This window comes from Agelaius tricolor, unplaced genomic scaffold (assembly GCF_023055355.1).
Source record: "Agelaius tricolor isolate 1412-34295 unplaced genomic scaffold, bAgeTri1.0.p SCAF_53, whole genome shotgun sequence".
NCBI lineage: Eukaryota > Metazoa > Chordata > Aves > Passeriformes > Icteridae > Agelaius > Agelaius tricolor.
Genome location: NW_027269313.1, coordinates 2,524,704 through 2,548,608, shown reverse-complemented (window position 1 = coordinate 2,548,608; position 23,905 = coordinate 2,524,704). Strand labels below are relative to the sequence as shown.

Sequence of the window (23,905 nt, the reverse complement as noted above, 5' to 3'; positions counted from 1 at the left end):
GTGCTGATCCTGTGCCAGAGTGGTGAAACAGCCTGCTGGAATATCCTAAAGAAACCCTAATTATTTTCTCATGCAAAAATGGTATTATCCAGAACATCACTTTTTACCTCAGCAAAACATAAAAACATTTGTCTTTTCAAATTGAACAGAAAAATACCTGAAAGTTCTTGGAATTCAGGCTTTTGACTGAAGATGAGGTAGTTAGTGGCAATAAAATGAAGAAGCCAAGTTGAAAGGCAATCAGAATTGTGAAACTGTGGGAAGAAAGAAAAGACAAGAAACCACTTAAATGCTATCATGTCTAAACATAACCACATCTCACATGTCAAAATATTTCTGGTTTCCATTGTGAAGCAATTTACTAAATCAAGTTTTGACTATAGAAGATAATGAAGGAAAAGTAATTTAATGGAAATACATAAACAGGTGAACACACAAGAACAAATTAACAAAGTCTCTCTCCCAGAGGTAGAAAAAAACCCTGAGGTATCATGAATCTTGGAAATTTTTACATCTGCACAGAGGCAGAGCTTCACAGGAATCGAGGGAAGGAATGTGGCATGTTGGTTTTGTGGTCTCCTCTTGCTGCAGAAAATCCTATTTGATTAAGGCAATATCCTACAATCTAGTTTTTATTTTCCTCTTCTGTTTTCCAACCCTGTCTTTATTGTCTCTCTTTTTTAGCATCTAATCTTTACTCTTCCTGCCTTTATGCATTTCTCTCAATATTCTATGCAGTTGGAACTCCTTTGTCACCTGCATACCACATAATTTTCTTTTTTGACTAAAAGAGGAATGAGCACATCTTTATTTGCCTAAAACCCATCTTTCCTGGAACAAGCTGTAGTTAAGTTGAATTACTGCAGTGTGTCCATGATAAAAGAAATTTTACAGATGAGGGTGTGACTAGAGGGTCTGGAGCCCAAATCTTATGGGGAGCAGCTGAAGGTGGTGGGGTTTTTATCCTGGAAAAAAAAAAGAGGCTCTGGGAGACCTTATCACGCTCTACAACTCCCTGAAAGGAAGTTGTGGACAGGTGGGGGGTCAGTCTCTTCTCCCTGATAAAAAGTGACAGGACAAGAGGAAATAGCCTCAGGTTGTGCCAGGGAGGTTTAGGTTGAATAGTAGGAAAAATTTCTTCATGGTAAAGGTTGTCAAGCTCTGGAGCAGGCTTGGGTACAGTTGTAGAGGCAATTCTGTGATTCTGTAACTGCACAATCAGCAATTAAAGGCTGAAGGATTTCTTCTGGCCACCCTTGTGTCACCAGTTATCCCTAATAAACAAATTTTATACCAACATGTTTCCTTGGGAACAGAAATTCTTCTTGATATTCTTAAAATTTTTAAAACAACATATAAAAGTCAACATATATATTCTCATTTCATATATACAGTAAGTACCTTAGCTTTTTTGAGCAAGCTAACAATACTGAGGCTTGTGGAAGCCAGTTCCCTGCTAGGCATGCTCTGAAGCTGCGTGATGATGTAAAGTTCACAAATATGCTGGAGTCTCATTACTTGGTACATCTCTGCACAGATCAGCAGAGACATCGCCTGGAGAATACTGGCTAAAAAACAAGAAGACACAAGTTACATGTATTTTGCCTTTCTGACAGGATGATCAAAGCTACTTTTCACCAAGTTGAATTTTAAATACCTAACAAAAACCACAAAATCAGACTCCTGTGATCACCCTGTTTTATTTTTTCCATTATTATAAATTTTTGTTTGCTGGATCATCTTATTATTCCAGATAAGCTATTCAATTAAGAAGAAAAAATGTGTTTAGAACTTTTTGGCAGATGGGTGTAAAGAATTGCTGTCAATATTATGGATCTTGAAGATGATGAGTCAAGTGCTGCTGATTTATTTAGAGTAACTGAGAAGTAATAAGTGGATTTAGCTAAGTTCTCTTTCAGAAAAGCACTTTTATGATAGCAGAATATATAGCCAAAAGTCCAAAGACAAAAAAAAGAGAAACTTTTTTTTTTTAAATATAGCACGGTAGTTGCATTTTTAAACTGATAAACAAGGAATTGGTAGGTGGAGTGAAAACAGAAACATTGAATATCTAAGAATAAGGTAGAATAATTATTATTTCAAAAGAAAACCAAAGAAAAAATACATATCAAAATATCATTTATTCATTATATCAAGGAAAAATTAGCTAAATTTAAATCAAGTTTTAGATTTAGTATTCAGATTTTCTTCTCACAAGAAAGATAAAGATCGAGATGTAAAGAATATTTTAGCTCGATATTTTTTTGCCAAACACTCCTGTTGGCATATTTTTCTGGGTTTACATACATATAAAATAACCATGTGTATAAATAAGATATTCCTGCAATTTAGCCTTGTTTAAAATACACTCAGCTACATGCATGTTCAAGAAGTGACAACTTTTAAATTTAACACAGAATCCAGACTAGAAAACAGTATTACTGTAATGTAAAAAAAAATTAAAATATTATAATGGATCAGAAATGAAATTGAAACTTCTTTGAGTTTTGTTATGTGAGCACAAAGCAAATAAATAATTTTATTAGAAATATTTCTTCTATTTTACTTGTATAGGACAGATTTCCTTTTTTATTGCATAATAAAAAAATGTTATCTTTCTCAAGACATTGCACATTCAAATATTGGCATTTTTCAATCAAAGAGATGCTGCTACATTACTCTCTATCCATGCCCTGCTGTGGAAAAATGAGTTACAGATATAGAACTGTATTTTACAGTTTCCTTACCTGGGCAGCAGGAGTCAGTGTAAAGGTACTCTAGGAAAGACAGGAAAGTGTCTTTTGAAACCCCATACACTGGAACCTGAATGCTATTTGCTTCTAGATAATTACCATTAAACATAGCTGCCATAACCTCACAGCGAGCCACCAGAACTGCCCTGTGGGCTGGAACAGTTGCACCTGCAGGATGCAAGACAAAAATAAATATACAATGATTTTATATAACATAGAAAGATCTTCATTTTAAAGTTCATGTCTTCTTAGGAGGTCTTCATCCCACTGAACCTGATTAAAGTGTTGAAAGGTGACAATGACTAACAACACACTCACTTCATACTAGTTAGGATGAATAATGAATAGTAAAATAAAACAAAATCAACAAACAAAAAATTATTTATCCAAAATGCAATAGACTAAACCAACTGAGAATAGACAAAATAGAATAAATCTGTTCACACCAACTGAACCTCCAGCCCATTTTGTAAATATTCAGTATTATGAATTGTTATGCAAATGGTTAATGGTTGGACTTGATGATCTTAGGGGTCATTTCCAACCTGAATGATTCTATGAAGAGTCATTTATGCTCACCAGTAACCCTGCTGGTAAGTGATATTTGTACAGAATGACCATACAAAGCAGAGAAAAGCAAATTTTTCCAGATGAAATTCCATTAAGTCCAGTAATTAAGTATAAATTTAACTGGATTAAATACTGTGCCTAAGTGAATTTCCTGAATGGTTGTCTTATGAAAAAACCACTGATGGTTTTTTTCCCAGAAATTTATTCATTTTCTATTATTTGCAAGTGAACCCTTTGCTTTTCCACAGCCTTTGGAAGACATGAAGAGGCCAAAAGCCCAGGATGGTAGAGGTTTTCAGGCTGCAGAGTCCAGCTGGACTGATCAGTCCCACTCAGTATGCAAGGAAGTGCCAAGCAAGTGCCAGTCAGGACAGCAACCAAACCCAAAATGAACATTTAGAGTTGGATGTAAATGTTTTAATCTAAATTATAATAAACAGATCAACTCACATGCAATATACTGTATATACTTACAAAGAAGTTACTGTTTAAATTAAAGACATTAAATGTCTTTAATCACAACATTAGTACCTGAGAAATTTTTTGAAATCTTCTGGCATTTTTTGTCTTCTGTTTCTACGTCCTGTACTTCCACTTTCAAAATGTCTAAGCTGCATGCTATATGTCCTGTACGTGCTTGTGAATGGACACTTATGCACTAATTAAGATGTTCAGTCACGTTCTGTGTCTTTACACAGACACAATGGGCTCAAATTTTTCCTGGCTTCCATACTTCTGTAAGCTAGAAAACTCAAAGTAATGCTAAGTATCCAAGGAATTGCTCAAAACCTTACAAATTTGGTTGTCTGGTTAAGATTAGGGCCTTCAATTTATCTTAGTAGTTATTTAATTTTGATACAATTGCTCTGATGGATGAATTTGAGGAAAAAAATTGGAAGATGTATCAATTATTAGGAAAAACAGTTCACATTTTATTAGCGGATAAGCATGCTTTTTAAAAATACTCCTCAACCCAGATATTTGGGTTTTATTTCTGTAAAATACATAGCGTTGTGTGGGAATCTATAAAATCAGAGGGTTTTGGGAAAGCTGCAAAAGGCGTTAGCTTCCCACAAAGACTCTCTCAGGAGTGGGACACTGAGGTGAATTGTTCATGTCATTGAGGTCAAAATCAGTATTTTCCTCTCCTTTACAATGATATTTTTGAGGAGTTTTTTCTGTGTGTTAAACAGAACATCTAGAAAGAGTCTCCTTGACCTGTGCTTATATTTGAGGAGCTAATGCTTCATATTTGTCCCTGAAATATACAGCTGAAAATAATTATGTAATTCTAGAAGGCCATTTCTGCATGAAGGGCGAGTATGGACAGACTAAGAAATAGCGTTAGCTTTTAAAAACCATCTCATTCTTATTCTTACAAAAGCATGCAACACATTTCTCACACTGCATCTTTCATTGTAACAATGAACACATTTAATTTCCAGACAAAACATTGAATCCTGACACTGCAGCACATTTGAAGTAAACCAAAACAGAATAAAATAGAATAAAAAATAATGTCAATCAGGGAGGCACAGTGTGCCGTGACAGGGAGAGGGAATTCCTATAGGCTCAGCCCAGATGAACCATAGTGCAGGGCATCCACAGGGACAAGATTTCCCTGCTTTCCACAGTGACAGCAAAGCACTCATAATTCCTTAGTTTTGATACCATAGTCACCTCCATGTCCCACATTCTTGAAGAGGGGAAAAAGGGTAAAGGATGGATGCCAAGTGGTACTGTACCTTGTATTTTGAAGATTACATCAGCCAGCACAGGTGTGTTAAAGAATAGCCTGAGAGAAGTATTATAGAGCCGTTTTATCTGGTGAGACTTGCAGTCCTTTACAGTGTTTAGCTGAAAAATAAATTTGTAATAAAGCGCTGTCATGTGTGGCTGCCCGCAGAACTAAATATTATGGGACATCATTTATATGGGAAAATAAACAACAGCTTCTGGCATGTGCATTCCTCTGTAATCACCTTTTATCTTCTAATTCCTTATTCCCTGCAGTGCAGCAGCTCTGAGGGGTCTCTTGTCCCTCGCAGTCACACCTCAGCTCTCTTCTTGGAATTCTTGAGCTCCCCCATCCAGCCCCTACAAGCAGGTTGGGCTTCACCAGTTTTCTGGAGTCCCAACCTTTGCAGACATTCCCTGTGCAGACCCAATGCTGCAGCAGAACGAGGTCTGAGGGCTCTGGGGGGAGCCGGGATGGGACACACATCCACCCTGCAGTGATGCCGTGTGTAAAGGCAAGGCAGCTCAAAGTTTGGTGTTTATATTGCCCTGGAATTACCTCCACAGAGGCAGGGGGAGCTCACAGGCGGGAGGACAGACTCCTCTTACAATAACCTGGTAGTGTCAAGACCCTCCAAAACCCAGTACTCCCACCCAGTTAGTTTTCAGTTTTGGTTTTCTTACCTTAAAAGCATAATCTAAAGCTGACAAAAGGAACTACATTTAAATTGTGTTGGTGGATTCTGACAAGTGAAATTCAGATGAGGTTGAATTTATGGTTAAAATGTTAAATTTATAAAATTTTTAGTTTTATGAAGAAAAAAATCACAATTCCTTCTTTTTGACTTAAAAAAAAAAGCTTAAATGAGAAATAAGAGTACCCTAAAAGCATAAAAAAAGAATAAAAGAAACTACAAGAAAGAAACTAAAAGAAACTACAGCTCAGGCTCACTGTCTTAAAAATCTTCAGGCTCTCCAAGGCCAAACCTATAAATGTTTTAGCTGTGGGCACTAAGCGCTGGTAAGCCTAAAACAGAGCAGTCATAAGCTGAAAACAGTTCAGTGACTTTTTGATGTCTATGCTCCAAGAAAAAATGTCTGTAAAAACTAATTCTGTATTAAAACTAATTCTACGTTGTGACCTTTTATTAACTTAATAATATGTTACATTTTTTGTGTGGTCTTCTACTGAATTAAATATATTGAGTTACAGACAGCTTTACACATCACAGCATTTATATGAGGAACCACCCCTCTAGATCTATTGCAGAAGCCCAACTTTTGGCTTATGTTCAGGAGCAAATCTTTCCTGGGAAACCTCTATTACATGGGAATTAGCAACAGATAATCATATTGGCAGATAATGTTTAAAGCTGTGAATACAAGTAATCCCTTTAGAATACCTGCTTGTGTGGTTTTTACCAATTACATTAATTCTGCATGTTACATCAGGATCTCTGTGTATGTGCCTGCAAACTACCCACTGAAACATGAAAAAGTACAGGCTGTTTAATCCAAAGTAACTTTAAAACACAGACTGACAAGAAAACCTTGTCTACAAAACAATTTCTCAAAAATTTAAGTAACAAATGGTGACCCAAGGGAGTTAAATGTACCTTTCCTGGAGTTTTCAGGATGCATTTAACTTTCTCAAGCACATGTTCTGTTTTATCTGGATCCTTCAGCTTCTTTCTTATGTCCTCTTCTAATCGTTCCCACTGGAAAGCACCTATCACAAAACCAGGGGGAGACAGATAATAATTCAGCAAGGCACAGGCCTCAGCAGGCAGAGGAAAGATGACATCAATGCCAAACACATCCTGCAGAAATGGTAGGGGGTTTGCACATAAATCAGCCAGGTCTTTGCTTTTAGGAAGGGCAGAATGCAATTTTTGCTCATTAAATTTCCATGGTACTTTTTATTGTGCAACCAAGTACTAACAGACTAGAATATCTCACTTGCTTTCACACTCAATCTATTCATTCCTCCCAGTTCAGTCACTGCAAATTGCAGGTAGAGATTCAGAAAAAAAAAATCCTTAATGTTTCAATATTTGTGGAAATTTTTTAGCTTCTGCTTCTGCTGCTGGCTGTATTGTTCTGTAGGGGTCGGGCTAGAAAAATTTAATGCACAGTTACATTCTTAGTCCTCACAGCTAAAATCAGCACAAAATTTGCAGCAGAATTTCTTTTATTCTTGTTTTCACAGTCAAAGCCATGACATTCACTGAGGTGTCTCAATAGCTTTCTTGGAAAAATGAAGAGAGTGAAAACAAAGATAGTTTATCCTCATGCACTTTGCTGGAGTAAGTCTCAGAGGCAAAGTGAGGTTTTGTGGTAACTTTCAGTTCTAAGCCAGGACAAGAAGGAGACAGAAACAGATCAAGCTCAGTAACAAGCCCAACTCAGCACAGCCCTGAAGATACTCTGCTGTCAGGAGACTCAGTCAGCATCTACAGCACACAGCATCCTCAGCTCAATTATATCCCATCTATACCAGACTCGTTAAGGGTTTATAACCTCATGGGCATTATGTCACAGCCCTGAAAATCTGAAAACTCATTATTTGTTCTCTTCTCAGCCTCTACCTCAAGCACTTTCACCTCTCAGAGGCACCAAAACATAAAGCAGAGCTCTGCCTGCAAGTGCAAAGTTTCACAGCTCCTTGGCTGACATAAAGGAAAGTAAAAAAGGAAAATTAGCACACACAAGGCACTAGATCCAAGCTGTAGATGGTAACAGATGAAGACATTTACAAAGATATTTAGACTGGAGGAAAGGAGGCTCAGGGGTGAACTGGTTGCTCTCTTCAACTGCCTGGAAGGAGGTTGTAGCCTGGCTGGGGACAGCCTCTTCTCCCAGGTAATAAGTAACAGAACAAGGGGAAACAGCCTCAAGTTGCACCAGGGGAGGTTTAGATTCAGTATCAGGAAAATTTCTTCACCTCAAGGGTTGTCAAGCACTGGAACAAGGTGCCCAAGGCAGTGGTAGGGTCACCATCCCTGCAGACACTTCAAAGATGTGGCACCTGGGGACATGGTTTAAGTGATGGGTTTGGCAGTGATGGGTTAGTGGTTGGACTTGATAATCTTAAAGGTCTTTTCCAACCCAAATTATTAAATTATTCTATGAATTAAAAATATTGTATTTATCCATCACCTGCTGAAAATCCAGTTTTCATCCCCTGTCCTTGGCTCAAATAAATAAGAACAAAAATATTAATCTATTCATGGATTTTTTTTCAGTGGAAAACTTCTTCATCTATTCTTTATGTTTGTTACTATTTTGGAAAGAAGTGTCTTAGATTTAAAAACTCCAACTGAAAGCTGAAAGATTCTCTGACAGGTTGTAAAATATTTTACAAAGAACAAACAGGCATTCCAGAAAAAAAACCCCAAATCTTTCTGCTGAGTAATTCTAAGCAACATCTGAAAAGTTAAAAAAATATCAGTGCCATTTTGAAAGCTGGCATTAGGTAGGTGAGGTCACAGACTGTACCAAATGGTAGCAGAACTCATGCAACACATCAAAGGTCTCCACACTCCAGCCACTTATCACTGTTTTCTCTTCAGCTGCATATTACTTGAGTTTTCTTAAGCAACTCTGCACTCTTGCCCTTGTGTTTAGAACATGCAACCATTTACAATATTTAAAAGCCTAGGATCTGAAACTGACTCAAACTCCAAATTTGTTTTGGCAAAATTTTGAATGTTATTGATATTAGCCTATGGACTAATTTAATTTAGGCCCATTAAATCTGGAATGACAACTAACCTAATTTTTGTTATAGGCAATGGTGTTTTCATTGTGCATAGTAGTCACAAGGGATAAAATTGGTGTGGAAACAAGGTGAGACATCATCTAGCAACAGCAAAGCCAAGTTCCTTAGGGTGATGCACATATTCCTCCATGAGACAATAGGAAATAAGTTGCCCGATCTGTTCCCTGCAGGTACCTGAATAAATGAAGTGGAGGATATCTGGGAGACAAGAGCAGAAGACAGAATCCTTCACCACCACCCTGACTGGTGGGACACAGGGTGGGACACCCCGGGGGGAGGAGGGGAAGGGATCCCCCGCCTGCACCGCGAAGAGGCTCTGTGCCAGCTGCACCACGGAGGCGTCATGCGCGTCGGACGGGCTCTTCACCCCGAACAGCAGCATGAAGAGGTGGCTGACAGAGCAGAGGATGATCTTGTGAGCCTCCACCACTGTGCTGAGGTCCTCAGTGTAGAAGGCCACATCTGCACACTGGCAGCAGCAGAGAAGATTGTGCAGGTCTGCATTGTAGTGCGAGGCTTCGCCCTTTAGGATTGGCATCTTTTCTGCAAAAGAAGTCAGGCTGTAAAACCTAAGTTTTACAACCTTTGCAAGTGCTAACCACAGGACAACTGACCTTATCAAGTCAGTTTAATTTTTAAAAGAGATCTTCAATATGAATATTTCTTATATGTTGTTCGAATATCTTGAGTAAAATACTTGAAAAATGGAAATACTTAATACAGTAAGTAAGTTAAGAAACGCTTAGTTTAATAGTAAGTGTCTGTCCTTTCACGAACCCTCTATAGCAAGTTACACTATAAAGAAACTTGGACTGTGTATTCCAAATCTAAGAGGTCTGAGCAAATTTTTAGAACATGGAAGAGAAAACTACAGGTTTATAGGTAACTGCTTGTCAGTACTTTTTTCACTGAGCAAATGCATCAGATGCTCAGAAATCGCATACAGGTGAGTACTTCTCTCCCTTGCTTTATCTGCAGCAAACAAAAACACTATCTGATTATAGTGTAGAGTAATAATTCATGCTCTAACAACTATCTTTTTTAATCTGTCTGCTAAGACTTCACGTAAAGCTTTTATCAATTCATGTTTTTGTAAGTCCACCAGAAAACCATTCCTATTAGTTATATCTAAAATAAACTAGAAATCCATTGCGATGTTATATATTGCCACTAAAAGGAGATGCAACATAACCAGAACAGCTGATAATAGATAGCACAGCTCATAGTAACAACTGTTACTTTAAAATGTAGTAAAAAATATTGATTGTGCAAATAAAGTGATACACATAAGGAATTATACTAGAGACAAGATATCAATGAGCACCTGGCTGTTCAAGCTGAGGTGGTTGGACTCGACGGCACTTCTGCGTCTTTTTCCTTTTCTTCATTTTTTCAGATGACTTCTGATTCAAACTTTGGATCATAAAATATTCAAGCTAAGACAAGAAATTTATTTTTTAAAAAAAAACTTGTTATTTAATAACAACCTATACATCAAATTAAGGGGTATAACAGGTTCTGTATGCAGGACTAAAGCTGCTGACACTATTACCAGTCATCCAGGAGAGTCCCAAAACTCATTTCTGAGAAGCTACCATATTTAGATAGAACTAGCACAATTTACAAGACTATTTATTCAAATGATTGTGGTTAATTCTTGTGTATTTAATCTTTCTAGAACTGACAGACACAATGACATTCAATTTACCGACCTCTTTAGATGCTAATTCTATCTTGGGGAGTGGCCTCATTCAGCTGGATGTTAGCCAGCAAGATAAAAGGACAAGAATACAAGTGGAAAACTTACTGCAGTGCGTCAAATAGCTTTCCTAAATCTTCCTACTTAAAACCAGAGCAACCTTGGTACTGCTAATTCAGATAGCATCATAAACTCACAGAATCCTAGAATAGTTTTGCTTGGAAAGTCCCTTGAAGACCACTGAGTTCTTCCAATCTCCCTGCCATGGGCAGGGACACTTTCCACAGATCAGGTTGCTCCAAGCCCCTTCCAACCCAGCCAAGAACACTGCCAAGGACAGGGCACTCACAGCCCCCCAGACCATTCTGTTCCACTGTCTGACCATCCTCGCTGGGAAGAATTTCTTTCTAATATCTAACTGGAATTTTGCCTTGGTGGGAACTTGACACTTGGTGGAAGGGCCCATGGTGTGCCTCCCCTGGCTCTCTGAAGCCCTCACATCTGCCATGCACCTCATGCATGTTCCACCCTGCTTCCAAAGCTGCAGATTCTCACTCACCACTCCTCCAAAGTATTTCTGGATGTAGAAGTCATTTAGAGTGTGCAGTTCAAGGTAAGTGGCTCCGAGTTCCTTTGCAAGCTGGACTCCTTCAGAGGCTGTGACACAGCTCCTCCTGTCTGAAGTGCACAGGGGACAGGTGCAAGGCACTTCTGGGGTAAAAAGTGATGGAAAATAACCATTTTAGCCAAATAATGCACAATTCTTAGATTCCTAAATAACTATAAAGATATTTTACTTACAGGAGAACAAAGAGGGAAATGAAAACATAGGAATTTTATACAAGAAATCTGTAATGATAGAAAAAACCTCAACTTCATATTAATCAATTCAAAACACTAGTCACTCTACAAACCACTGTATACATTACATTAGTATTACTTTATTGATTTTGTTAAGTTGGAAGAGTTCAGCCAGACTTATGGATGCCAGATTTGGCTTTGGCTCAATAGCTTTGCATGCTCAGGTCTTGTACTAGCCTGCAGGTGTTATCATTCATGAATGTCACCCTCAAACCTGTTGAATTGTTGTGGCCTGTCCATGCAGGAAGTACACACAGTAGTGAAAGAAGAAAATTTCCACTCCAGACCAACCTTTGATGAGTTTGTACGTACTGCAGGATCTGATTCATCTACATGTACTTCACATACATTTTTTGAAAAAACAAAATAGGTACTTTTAAGATTATGCCATTTAATTGTTAAAAATCTTCCAGCCACATTGGGTGAGCTTGGCGTAATGACAGTAAGAATGTGCCAGCCATGCATGTGCTTTCAAATGTGCTGTGCATGCTCCCCGCTAATGTCCTCTGCCTAGACCTATGGATAACATAATAAAACAGCTTTTGCTGGGTTTTTTTAATAATTTGTTTTGGCATCAACATTTACCACTACAGAGGATTAAGATCTTAGTAATCTGTATGAGCAAACTGCTGTGTTCACAAATACCTCCTAGAAACAAAAGGGTTCTGTGTGTGCACAGCAGTTTGCTCTGACAGGTCCCAGGATAAACCCAGAGGTCCAGCCTGGTGTCTCTCATGGCCACATTACTTAGGGAGGAAGAGAGAAAAAAAACTAAGTGGAAAAGAAAAAATAACCACTAGAGGAGTCACTCAGTTTGGTGATGTCCTCTTCCTAAACAAAAAGTGTAAGGAAATTCATGGGGAATACAAACAATTCAGTAAGACCTTGCACTTAGAATGGGAGATTTATTACTCCTGTATATACCAGAGCATGAAAGTTCTTGGTCATGATCACTGAATTACTAAATGGAAGAAAATAAATATTTAACTGTTATGCAGCTCTTTAACTGTCCTATATCTGTCACTGAGCTAAGAGGTTTATAAGTAGACCCTAGCAACACAGAGCATCCACAGAGGATATACTTCATATGGATTGATATTTCTCTGTACAGTACAAAATAAATGTCTACATATACATTCATCATGTCTCTTACTCATTAAAAGAGGGACACTCAGAACCACTTGTTTTAGTAAAGTATCATGAAGTAAAAGACAAGCCAGGGTTGTGGTTTTCAGTCATTGCTTTAGGAGGAAAATCCCAGAGAATTTCAAGGTTTTTCCCAACCACTCTCCAGTGTTTTCAGAATGCTGGATATAATTTTCATCTCATAGACTAGAGATACTTTATGCCCCAATGTATGTTGCTTAATCCAAATTACTAGATTTAATCCTCATGTGTGACAGCTCCACAAGAAGAGTCATTGCAGAGGTCAAAGAAGGATAGGTTGCCTATCATTACTGAGGTTAATTAAGCACAGTGTTCTTGCCAGCACATCAGTCTAGGGAGCCAAAATACATGCACATATTACTGTCATCCTGACAGACTAATTGTTTCTGTTAGCAGCTTGGAAAAACAACCAGCTTCTACTGAAATTACATTATACCCAACTTCCAAATGAGATTTTATCTGTTGTTACAGGAGGCTGGATACATACCGTTTTTTCTTGCACCAATAGCAGAAATTATTACTGGAACTGAGCAGTGATTTAGTGCTTTTTTTACCATTGGCACATAGCTGTCCTTTAGTTCTTGAAATGAAGTCTTGTCATTGACAGAGTATTTAATCACAATAATATCAGCTCCTCCAATGAGCCTGCAGGAAGTGTACCAGTCACTGTCAAATATATCCTAAAAAGAAAAAAACCACCAATCAAGAATTTACTGACTTAAAGAAAAAGATTAAATATTCTATATTCTTAATGCAAAACTCTACATAATTGTTTCTGTCTGATTAGATCTTATTTGAAGACATGCAACAATGAGCAGACTTCCTGCTTTGTAATTTCCTTGTTTGGAGAGCAAGTTGTTTGTTATAATAAATCATAAATATTTTCCATTAATTCAGGAATTCTGTCAGAAGAATTAAAAATAGGGTTTATCAGGGAATACTCTTTTCAGGAAGAATCTTTGCTGCTTTAATTACTTAACTTTAAAATTGTTTCCTTTAGGAAATAAAAGCACCTTCAGTGGTAGATGTTTTCAGCAACACATACAAAAACATTATTAATCACAACATTTTAGAGAAAGGGTTACACAGAATTATCCTATGTACCTATGAACTTTTAAATACAAACTTAATAATTCAGTGTGGCTTTTGTAACTAGAGCTTCTACATAGCTTCACCAGGTGTTAATGTCTTCAGGATGAGGACTTAAATCACATACCTAAACTTTCTTTTTCAATTTCACATTCAAATTTTCATTGTTCTGTGCTGAGGACTTAACCTGTAAAATTGTTTGATATTCTTACATTTACAGCTGTGATGTATCCACATGCAACATACGGTTATTACTTGCGTACCTGTCATGGAACTGTGATTCCACATTTTCTGCTTCACCTGGAGGTAGCTCATAAATACCAGGGGAGCCTTGTCTTTGAATGTATGCTAAATTGAAAATTCTTGAGAGAAGTCTGGAAGTGGTCCAGAGAACTGAATAAAACCTCCAATGACCCAAAATACTCTACTTCTTAAAACAGAGAGGCTTTTTGCCGTTTTTATACTTGAAGGGGGCTTGTAAGAAAGATGGGGACAAACCTTTTGGCAGGGCCTGTTGTGATAGGACAGGGGACAATGGTTTTAAACTAAAAGAGGGTAGATTTAGGTTGGACATAAGGCAGACATTTTTTATACAGAGGATGGTGAGGCCCTGGCACAGTTTGCCGCAAGACGCTGTGGGTGCCCCATGCCTGGCAGTGCTGAGGGCCAAGCTGGATGAGGCTCTAAGCAATCTGGTCTAGTGGAAGGTGTTCCTGTGCATGGCAGGAAAGAACTAACAAATCTCAAGCACATGTTTATGCAACCTCTTCCCAGCATGGCAGGGGTAGCTGGAACGAGATGATCTCTAAGGTTCCTTCCAACCCAAATCATTCAGGGATTCTGCGATTCTATGGCAGCCCTGCATAGCATGTGAGGCAAAACTAGAAGAACTTGGGATATTGAGGGGAAAAAAAAAAAGGAAATTAGCAGTAATGAAATAAAGACAGTGTGAAAATAGAAATAATTGAACAGAGAAAAAGTGACAAAAGGGCAGAACTCAAAGTTTGGGTAGTGGGAAGCAATTTAAGTTTTGTAAAGCAAGTACAGAAATAAGAGCATTACAAATGGGAGTGAACTACATAAAAGGTTAGTAATATCAACAACAAGTGGCGTGGCTTGCATTGTCAACATAACTATTTTTGATCACTTCAAAAGGGTCATTGTTTGAAATCTGGTGAGGTAGCTGCAATGCTCTTAACTACAAGAAGTAGTAGCATAAACTTGATGGAAGTCAAAGTCAGCGAGTATTTGCCTAAAGTGTCAGTTCACATCATTCCAAATTCAGGTCTTGACCTTACAAAGAAATAAGTCAGGAAATAAATTACAGTAGACATTCCCATTGATGTCTGTAATAGAAGCTTTTGTTCTGCAATAAGTAAACCAGAATTAAAAATTTATCAGGAATAGCTCTCACATGATTAACCATGTTGACAACAGAGGAGGTCAAGTGCACTGCCCTTGATTTTTTTTTTTTTTTGAGACAACTCAGTTAGAGACTGTTATAATCCCAGGGTAAGGACAGTGTCAATTAGCACTTAATACAATCATTTAGGCCTGGTTAATGATATAACATTTACACAGAAATGCACATTTAGCACCTCTAGAAGTAGGACTACCAGCCTCAGTGCTTAGAGACAGCCATCTAGATGGACATTTGGAGAACTTGATCACACAAGCAGGCAAAAATAGAGAATTTTCGAGGGAAAGCTTTATTGCACTTTAATTGGTGAAGATCTCAACGAAGAATTTTTAACAGCGTTGCACACATTTAACACAACAAAGGTTTAAAGGAAAAATACAACATAACCCCCAAAAATAACATGGGATATTTATCTGTTCTGTTCTGTTGGCAGACAGAAAGCACATCTGTTCCTTTGCAATGTCCTTCCAGCTGACCATTTTCAAGATCAGCCCAGATTTGCATCTGCCCATCTCTACAAGACTGAAGACAATGTGTGGTATCATAAGCAAAGAGTAGAGCACAGGTGCACAAATACACTGTAACTGCACAGCTTTAAGCATGAGTAATAAGAAATGCTTATGAAATCTTTCTATGGAATTTAATATGTATATTTTTATATTGTTTGTATATTGGTTTTGTGGTATGTTGGTATATTGTTTTTCACTCACTCCAGAGTAGAACTGATATAAATCTCATCTGCCAAGAAAATCCTCCAAAAATATCTCTGACAATGGGTTATTTGCACAAGATATCCCTAAGACAGAGCATCTAGAGCCTCCTTCATTATTGCTTTTAGAGAACCTTTCATGCAAAAATGACAGGGGGAATGTCATCAGATGATGAACAGCTATTCAGATTCAGGAATAACCTTAATTTCAGGTTGCATCTGTGAAATTTTTGTAACACCTACTCCTTATCATGCTTCCTGCTCCATTTCACAAATCAGACATTGGCAAAAGGAAGAAGTATCTGTACAGCTAAGATTATTTTATTATGACCTTATTAATTATAATTTTAATTATACTTCTGTTGCTGTTCTACTCAGGACATACAGGAAAAATCTTCATTTTTTTCCTTCCATGCCTTCATTCTAAGTGTCTCATAACATATTCTTGCCATTAGTAAATTATACTTCTCAACACTCAGTATTGAAAATAAAGCTTTCAGAGGCATTGAAGATATGATTTTCCTACAAAATCACATGATCCCAGAAGACAACAATACCTGCTTTGTTAAAAATGATTTATGAATGCCTTTCTGAACGGCAGTGAAATTCCTCACACAAGCGCCCTTGCAATGCCCACGCTCTTTCTGAAAGCTGCTCATAAGTGTCCCCATGTCCAACCACCCCAGCCCTGGATCTGAGGCAGCAGCAAAGCCAACCACTCTTTGTGGGGAAAAGGGCACCTGGACATGCTGTAGGAATGCTCCCCTGGGGTTACCCCAGGATCCAAGAGAACTGCGTTGGGAACACCTGGAGAGTTATCCCTCTCTATGATCCATCTACAGACCCAATCTCCATTACCAAAACCTTCACACTGATGTCCTCCACACCACATACCAGAGCCTTCTCTGTTTTTATTTTAAGATTCCTCTGCAGTTTCTTATCAGGTCTGCAGCAGGACAAATTTTATGGGTATACTCTCCATACCTTACTTGTCCCCTGAACTTACTCAGATAAGTAATCTGCAGCACAGATGGAAGTATCTCCTCCAGAAATCCCCCTAAATATCCCCCTCACAAAACAAAGGAAGCTCATATTAGCCTCTGTCATCCTCTCATAAATGAATTTAATAGTACTTTTTACCAGGATTTGATAATTTGTTGTAAATTGCCACTTCAGGCATTCAAGCTTAAAAATGAGAAGGGATGACATACTGAAAAATGAAAATTACTTACTAGCTGTCATTTTTTACTGAAGCAGTCATATGCCTAGATTTCTAAAAATAGTACATAAAATCTGAACATGGTGCAGATTCCTGTACCTTTAGACATGGTAAAGGCTGGCCAGCATAAGGAGCACAAGGCACATTAAGGAGCACAAGAATTAGGATAAAGAGAAAAAAGACAGAGAACTACACAATGGATGATATCGCTGGCATAAGAAAACTCACAGTGTTTGAGGGACTACTCCTGTTGGTACAGTAAATAGCAAGGAAAAACTATAAAAAGGTTCAGGGAAAGAGATTGTTGTAAGGGAGAATTAGAAAAAAATTCACAGAGTACCTTCTCAAAATTGTAGTTAATATATTTGTACTAGTGAGCCCCATGGAGATCTGCAGCTCTGTTCAAGGCTCTGAGCAGACACAGCAGAGCATCCAGCCCTCTTCAAGTATCTAACCCAGCACAAGACAATCTCCAAAACCCAGCTGCTCTGTATTCCCCTTTTGTAAACATTTCTATACTTGATGATGTCAGTAATTCTCTAGAAGCTCAGCAGTTTTTATAAAATAGGGGAAAGCTAGAAAAATTCTGGGGGGTATTGTTTCTCATGGGGAAAAGAAACCCAAATAAACCAAACAAAAGCCACAAAAACAAAACAAACAAACAAAACAAACAAACAAAACCAGGTGGGTCTTAGTAGAAAAAGTTAAAAACGGCAGCAAGACCCCCAGGCCAGGACAGAAACACTCTCATATCCTTAGGGTTTTGCTCCAGGTAAGAGAGGGGAGGACAAGAGTTAATTCAGGTAGGGAACATTACAAAGGACTTTTTATTTTGCCATTTATTTTCCAGCACTACAATTAAGTGAATCGAAACATGAATTACAGCTTCTATACTATGCTTAATTCTGGACTTGAGGAACATTCACTTAATTAGATATTAAAAATTCTGCCTGCATTTTTTCTGGAGAAGCATAAACAAATTCAGAGTAAAGTGGAATTGCAAAATACAGCTAAGTCAATAAAATGGCATCTCAGTCCTGAAGACTGTCAAATCTAACACAGATTGTTAATTAAAGCAGTGTTTTCCAAAGCAAGTCTTAAAACTCATCTTACGAATTTCTCCTTTTGAGTTATTAGCTCCATACAGAGGTTCAACCCTGCAAAATTAGAAAAACTGGGTCATTCTTACTCAATATGCCTTATTATTGAGCAGCTTAAGGATACATTAGCAACTGATCAGCTGTTAATACCACAATACTCAGGAGGGATGTTAGCACACATGTGTTTTCCCTAGTTCTTTATGTCTTCTCTTACCCTAGGTTTGCATTTTTTGAGAAAACATTTTGAGGCCACATGGTTGACAACGATGTCAGTGCTCTGTGCTCCTGCCCCCTGCACACAGCTCTGCCAGAGCAAGCCACAGTGGTACACCCCAAGAGCAGCACACATAGAGCAACCTGGCCTTGGAAACTCTGACATTTTGCCCCAGATTTTGAAAAGCGTGATGTTCCACTGCTGTCTCTACAGCCCTGTCATATTATAAGGTCCCCAGAGTCAGCATTTCCCTCCTGCACCCTGCAATTGCCACGGGAAGGAGAGGTCCTCACAAGATGCTCGTTTGCATGTTGGCAAACATGAATTTATCTTTGTAATTTCCTAAAGACACCTGACCTGCTGACCCTCCTGCAGACTCAAAAGGCTGAGCAGTATCCTGGGCTGGCAGACAGGTGCAGCAGCAGACTCAAACTCAAGAAAATTAAACTGCACCACAATCTGCCACGCAAAAGGATCCCCCCACTCACTGCGGAACTCTACTCAGTAAAACCACATCAACACTGCTTTTCCAGACTCATGGCTGTGGAAGACAAAGAACAGATGGGCCCCTTTGAGTTTTGAGACTCACAGCTATCAGTGTACTCAGATGCCAAGCTCATGTCTAGGACTCTCTGGCCTTAATCATTTGGGTTTAATCTAGTACAAATCCCAGGTAAAATGCAAATCTCTCTTGGGCTCAGACGGTAGAGGCTGAAATACTGCAAGGCCCACCATAACACCTCCTCTATGTTTTGATAAGATGAAACAGGGATCCTTTTCCATGCAGAATATGGCCGGAGGCAACATCTGTCAACATCTTGAGTTGTTCTGTGGTGTTTCCCCAGGCTAGCAGAGGAGCAGCTCTAAAGGATCTACTGTGATATAGTAAACCTCAAGCACTCAGGCTGTGGGAAATGGTCCTGCTCTGCCTTACCCTAGCAAGGACACTGCTTTATGCATGACACATAAAGAGTCATGCAGAGTCCAGTCCTGCTATCTGACATGTCTTCCATGAAGAGAAAAATGCTAATTTGTCCTCGACATTCTCAGTAATATATTTCCTGCCTCCTTTAACTGATAGAGGAAAAAAAACCTGAGGCTGCAGAAATGCAGTGACTCGGACAATAACAAGCTGACTTTTGAAGCGCAGAAATTAAAAGGTGTCCAGAACTGAAGAACCTTGTTCAGCAGAAGGCCAAATGCAATTAAAGCAATGTAAAAATACATCAACTCTGTCTCCAATCTATGTCCTTGCTTCCCCTTCTCCAGCTACCCTCACTTACATTCCCACCTCCCTTACCCACCTCCCTCCATCCCTCTGAAACAGCCTTTGAAGCCCTACAGACTTCATTTATATTCAGGAGATTTTTACTCTTTGCTGCGCTCCGGTGACTCCAGCAAACTGCACATGCAGGTCACATGCAGCTTCACAGATTAGAAACAGGATCCCCCAGTCCATCTGAACTGGTGTCTGTAAGCAGCTGGCAAAAAGAAATAAAGAGCAGAAGGACAGCTAAACTGGATAGTTTCATTTTAAGATTGTTGGCTTCTGATAATTTCATGGAGCTGTTATGGCTCCTGCAGATTCTACAAAAGGTTTCCCTTACAGGAGTACAAAAATCACCCAAAGGATAGAATTATGGAGCTGAAACTGATTATTATTTTAATTTCTAAAAGCTGGTAAACTGAGGTTTTTTTTTAAGGCTGCTAAGTAGTAAATATGTTTTAATTTAGATTATCAGTATCATTTCTTACATAATCATTGCTCTGCTCACACTCCAAACTAAGTTTTCTCACTTACTAACAAAAGTGCTGACAACTAGCAACAGTGCCAAAGTCTTTGTTATTTACCATCAGATAAAGGCAATAATGTTAAGACATGATTATTCTTTGTAGGAGGAGTAAAATTATTCCCTTTATTATTATATGAATAATATATAATTCATATAATATATAAACAATCAGATCTTTTAATCTGTCATTTTTCACAGCTTGAAAACTTACTGCCTTTATTTACAGAAAAATAAAATTTCATTTTATTGTTGGCAAATATTTGGAGAGAGAACTTATGGTGCAGTGTCACAAGGCATTCTTGTTTACTTCTGGATTGTCTTTCACAAAATTTCCATTAAGCAACACAGTTGAAAAAAACACCTTCTTCCAGGGAAGGCTGAGCAGAGGCTGGTTTATAAGAACCTTTTTATAGCACCTTTGAGGTTTCCCAGCATTTGCCTGGTTACATTTTTAAAGTTTTTTTTTACTAAATGCAGTAATAAAACTAAAAATAAAATCCCACAACAATGAAAACCATTTAAAATTAGGATATGGTTTCATTTAGTAAAAGAGCTCACACTGTTAATTGTAGTTAAAAAGACTGAGATGGATCTCTTACCCAGACAGGACAGTCGTGTACCACCAGTCTGACATTTCCAAATACGCAGGCTTGATACTCAGTAAAAACTGGGTTTCCAACATGACTGGCAGACAAGCTGCTGTCGATCTGGGAAATGAGAGCACTTCTCCCGAGATAGCTCCAGATCAGGCTGGGCTGCTGATTGTCCTCAGAAAAACCATCTCTTTCATTCCCAAAAGCTACAATATTAACCGACCTAAAATAAAAATAATAAAGATGAAGTTGTGTTAACAAAGATGAAGGGCAGGGATAAGGGGAAAGAAAATAAAATCCCCTTAAATTAAAACTAACATATTAATCCCTCTGAATCCTCTTCCCTCCCTAGATTTTAACACCCTCCTGTAATCAACAGCAAAACCACGTACATGATCTCAAATCCAACAGCAGGGTGGGAGCAAAGCGGAAAAGAAATCTGGAAAGGCTGCCTGCATTGCAAATCCCCAGCGGTTTTGGTTTGTTATTCCTCGGTGTCCAGGCTCAGTCTCGCTGCGGTGACCTCGGGGACTCCTGCCGCATTGCCCCGGCTGTGGCCAAGCTGGGCAGCTCCGGCGATGGAGCTGCAGCAGCAGCAGCGGGATCGGCAGCAGCCGCAACAACAGCAGCAGCGGCAGCAGCAGTATGGGGACCTGCAGCAGTATGGGGATCTGCAGCAGTATGGGGACCTGCAGCAGGATGGGGATCTGCAGCAGGATCGGGACCTGCAGCAGGATGGGGATCTGCAGCAGGATCGGGACCTGCGGCAGGATGGGGATCTGCAGCAGCAGCGGGATGAGCAGCAGCCCGGGCTGCGATGGCAGCGCTGCCCCGGCGCCGTCGGGGAAGGCGAAGCCGCGTCCGGCCGGGCGGTCCCGGGCACCGCACCCTGACGTCAGCCAGCCCCGAGAGGCGATGGGCAGAGCGAGATGACGCGCCGAGGGCAGGTGCACCAGGTGAGCAGGGCAGGGAGAGGCGCTGGGGCAGAGCCCGGTCCCACCCCGCACGAACAGGACCAACATCCCCGCACCGCTTGTCTGCACCAGGGGAGGGACCTGGGACTGTCACAGCCAAAGGAGAGAGCAGTGTAAACTTCCACTTTTAAAGTATCTAAACTTTTTAAATAAACTATTACTATTTAAATAATATCTATCTTTTCAATAGTAGGCTGATTAGTAATACAATTTCTTAAATGCCGCGTGGGCTTTTTAGCGCTCATGTGATGTTTAAAGTACAATTTTCCAAAAGGATGCTCTTGCATTATAGTAAAACAAACACAAATCACAGAACGGTTTAGGTTGCAAGGCACCTCTGAAGATTACCTAGCCCAACCCCCAATGCAGGGTCACCTGCAGAGGTTACACAGGAAATATACCAGATCCATTATAAAAATACCATCAGCTGTCACATACCACTGTGTACACTAAAATAAAAAAAATAAACAAAACAGAGTAAACATGTTTTAGGCATACTAGATGGTACACAATACTCTGTGTTATGTGAACACATGCTGCTGTTAATCCCACGGGCAAGAACTCACTCAAAACAGGACTTGATACAATTATCAACAGAATAATGATAGAGCTTTGCTTGCAACAATCCATACTTTAAGAAAAGTACTATTCCACTATTTGCAAATTTAGGAGATTCCATTTGATGGCACTAACAAAGTTTTATACAGATATAGTACTGAATAGCAAGACCATTTTAATAAATCGTAAGTATTATTATCTGCTAATGAATGCTAATTTATTATTTTTATTTTTATTATAAATTGTACAGGGCCTACTGAAAAAGAAAAATCCCAAAGAACAAAACAACAGATAATTTCCCAGCCTCTTTGTTTTCACACATTTTATCCCATCCTAGCTTCTGCTTTTTAATCTAGCTTTGCTCTAGAAAACTAAAAGACAAATGACAAGTGGAGGTTGTTGTTTTGTTTCATCCTGGAAAAAAAGTTGGAATGCATGTTTCATAGATAAGTTTTAAAAAGTATCACAGGAAACCACTATTTTTTCCCCAGATGATCCTCTGACTGTGATGTATCACTGTCCACATCCAAAGCCTCAGTGGTCTCCAAACTCTGGGTACATGATGTTGTGAGTCGGCAGAGCAGCCAACATTTTGCAACCATGACTACTTGTGTACATTTTAAAGGTCACTGAAGATCCCTTGGAATTCTTAAATTTGCGCTTGTAGCAATCTACCCATTGAAAATGAGGAAACCTTTGGGAGAAAATTTCTCATCACTAACGAGCCTGATCTGGTATAGCTAAAAGCATAAATAGCTATATATATAAATAAATATGCACATGCATATATAGACAAAAATACACATACACAGGTTTATATAAGCATGTGTTTAAAATACATGCACATATATTATAAATACAACACACCCATGCATGCAGATGTGGACACTCAAATAGGTAGTTGTAATACCAAGAAAAACCGGACTGCTAAATAAGGCAGTACTAATGAGGAGTGACCCAATTAACCCAAACTCCAATTAGCATAGCTTACTCATTGCTGCAGACCTAGTGCTGCCCAGGGGGGACAAGGGTAGCAGTACCAACTGAGATGGAGGGTCACAGAAAACATTTTTGTTTTCCTCCCACTTCTTCCTTCAACCACCTGGGAAGCTTGGGACTGACAGAAGTGTCAGTTTTGGCAAAGTGTGCATGGTGGATGTGAGATTCATCTCAACTGATGAAAAGCACTTAAAACTTACATACTAAAATACACTGAAATACACTGTCTTAATAATGGCTTTCCAGCAATCAGATGACTATAAACAGTGTTTAAAAAGCAAGCATTAAAATTGGAGAATGCTGTCTGTTCTCCTGTCAAAGTAGGTCCATAACCCCATTTTTGCTTGCATTGCTCAGGGATTGTGCAATGCATTTCAAATAAACAAACAAACTAAACAGGAAAGGAAACAAGTTCACTTTGGCAGGATAATAAATACCACAAACAGGGAAGCTGCTTGGCACCCCTACCCTAGATGCATTCTACAAGTTACACGGGCACTGCAAGGAAAAGCTGCAAAGGATTGTTTAACCTAGAGGATTACAGAGGATTGCCTGACTGTTCTCTGTTTGGCAATCGGAAAGTTGAATACCCTCCTGTGATCAGCAAACCTTTCATCCACCAAGCATTTGCCACTGCTACTGACAAACAAAGACTAAACTGCAGAGAAG

At 39.0% G+C, this 23,905-nt stretch overlaps 1 protein-coding gene across 4 annotated transcripts in view; it reads right to left on the bottom strand.

Annotated features, from left to right (window-relative positions):
* Positions 1-23,905, bottom strand: part of RHOBTB3 (Rho related BTB domain containing 3) — a 42,278-nt gene that overhangs the window by 5,907 nt on the left and 12,466 nt on the right. For 2 of the 4 annotated variants that reach the window (XM_071455745.1, XM_071455744.1), the window contains exons 2-11: positions 20,712-20,928; positions 13,056-13,248; positions 11,100-11,251; positions 10,166-10,277; positions 9,016-9,384; positions 6,677-6,789; positions 5,069-5,180; positions 2,748-2,921; positions 1,402-1,568; positions 158-254 (exon numbers count right to left, since the gene is read on the bottom strand). In XM_071455745.1, the coding sequence (XP_071311846.1) occupies positions 158-254; positions 1,402-1,568; positions 2,748-2,921; positions 5,069-5,180; positions 6,677-6,789; positions 9,016-9,384; positions 10,166-10,277; positions 11,100-11,251; positions 13,056-13,248; positions 20,712-20,928 (1,706 nt within the window). Of the gene's footprint in view, positions 1-157; positions 255-1,401; positions 1,569-2,747; positions 2,922-5,068; positions 5,181-6,676; positions 6,790-9,015; positions 9,385-10,165; positions 10,278-11,099; positions 11,252-13,055; positions 13,249-20,711; positions 20,929-21,097; positions 21,563-23,905 lie in introns of those variants that run through there. The other 2 variants (XM_071455746.1, XM_071455747.1) reach the window with 2 other exon arrangements.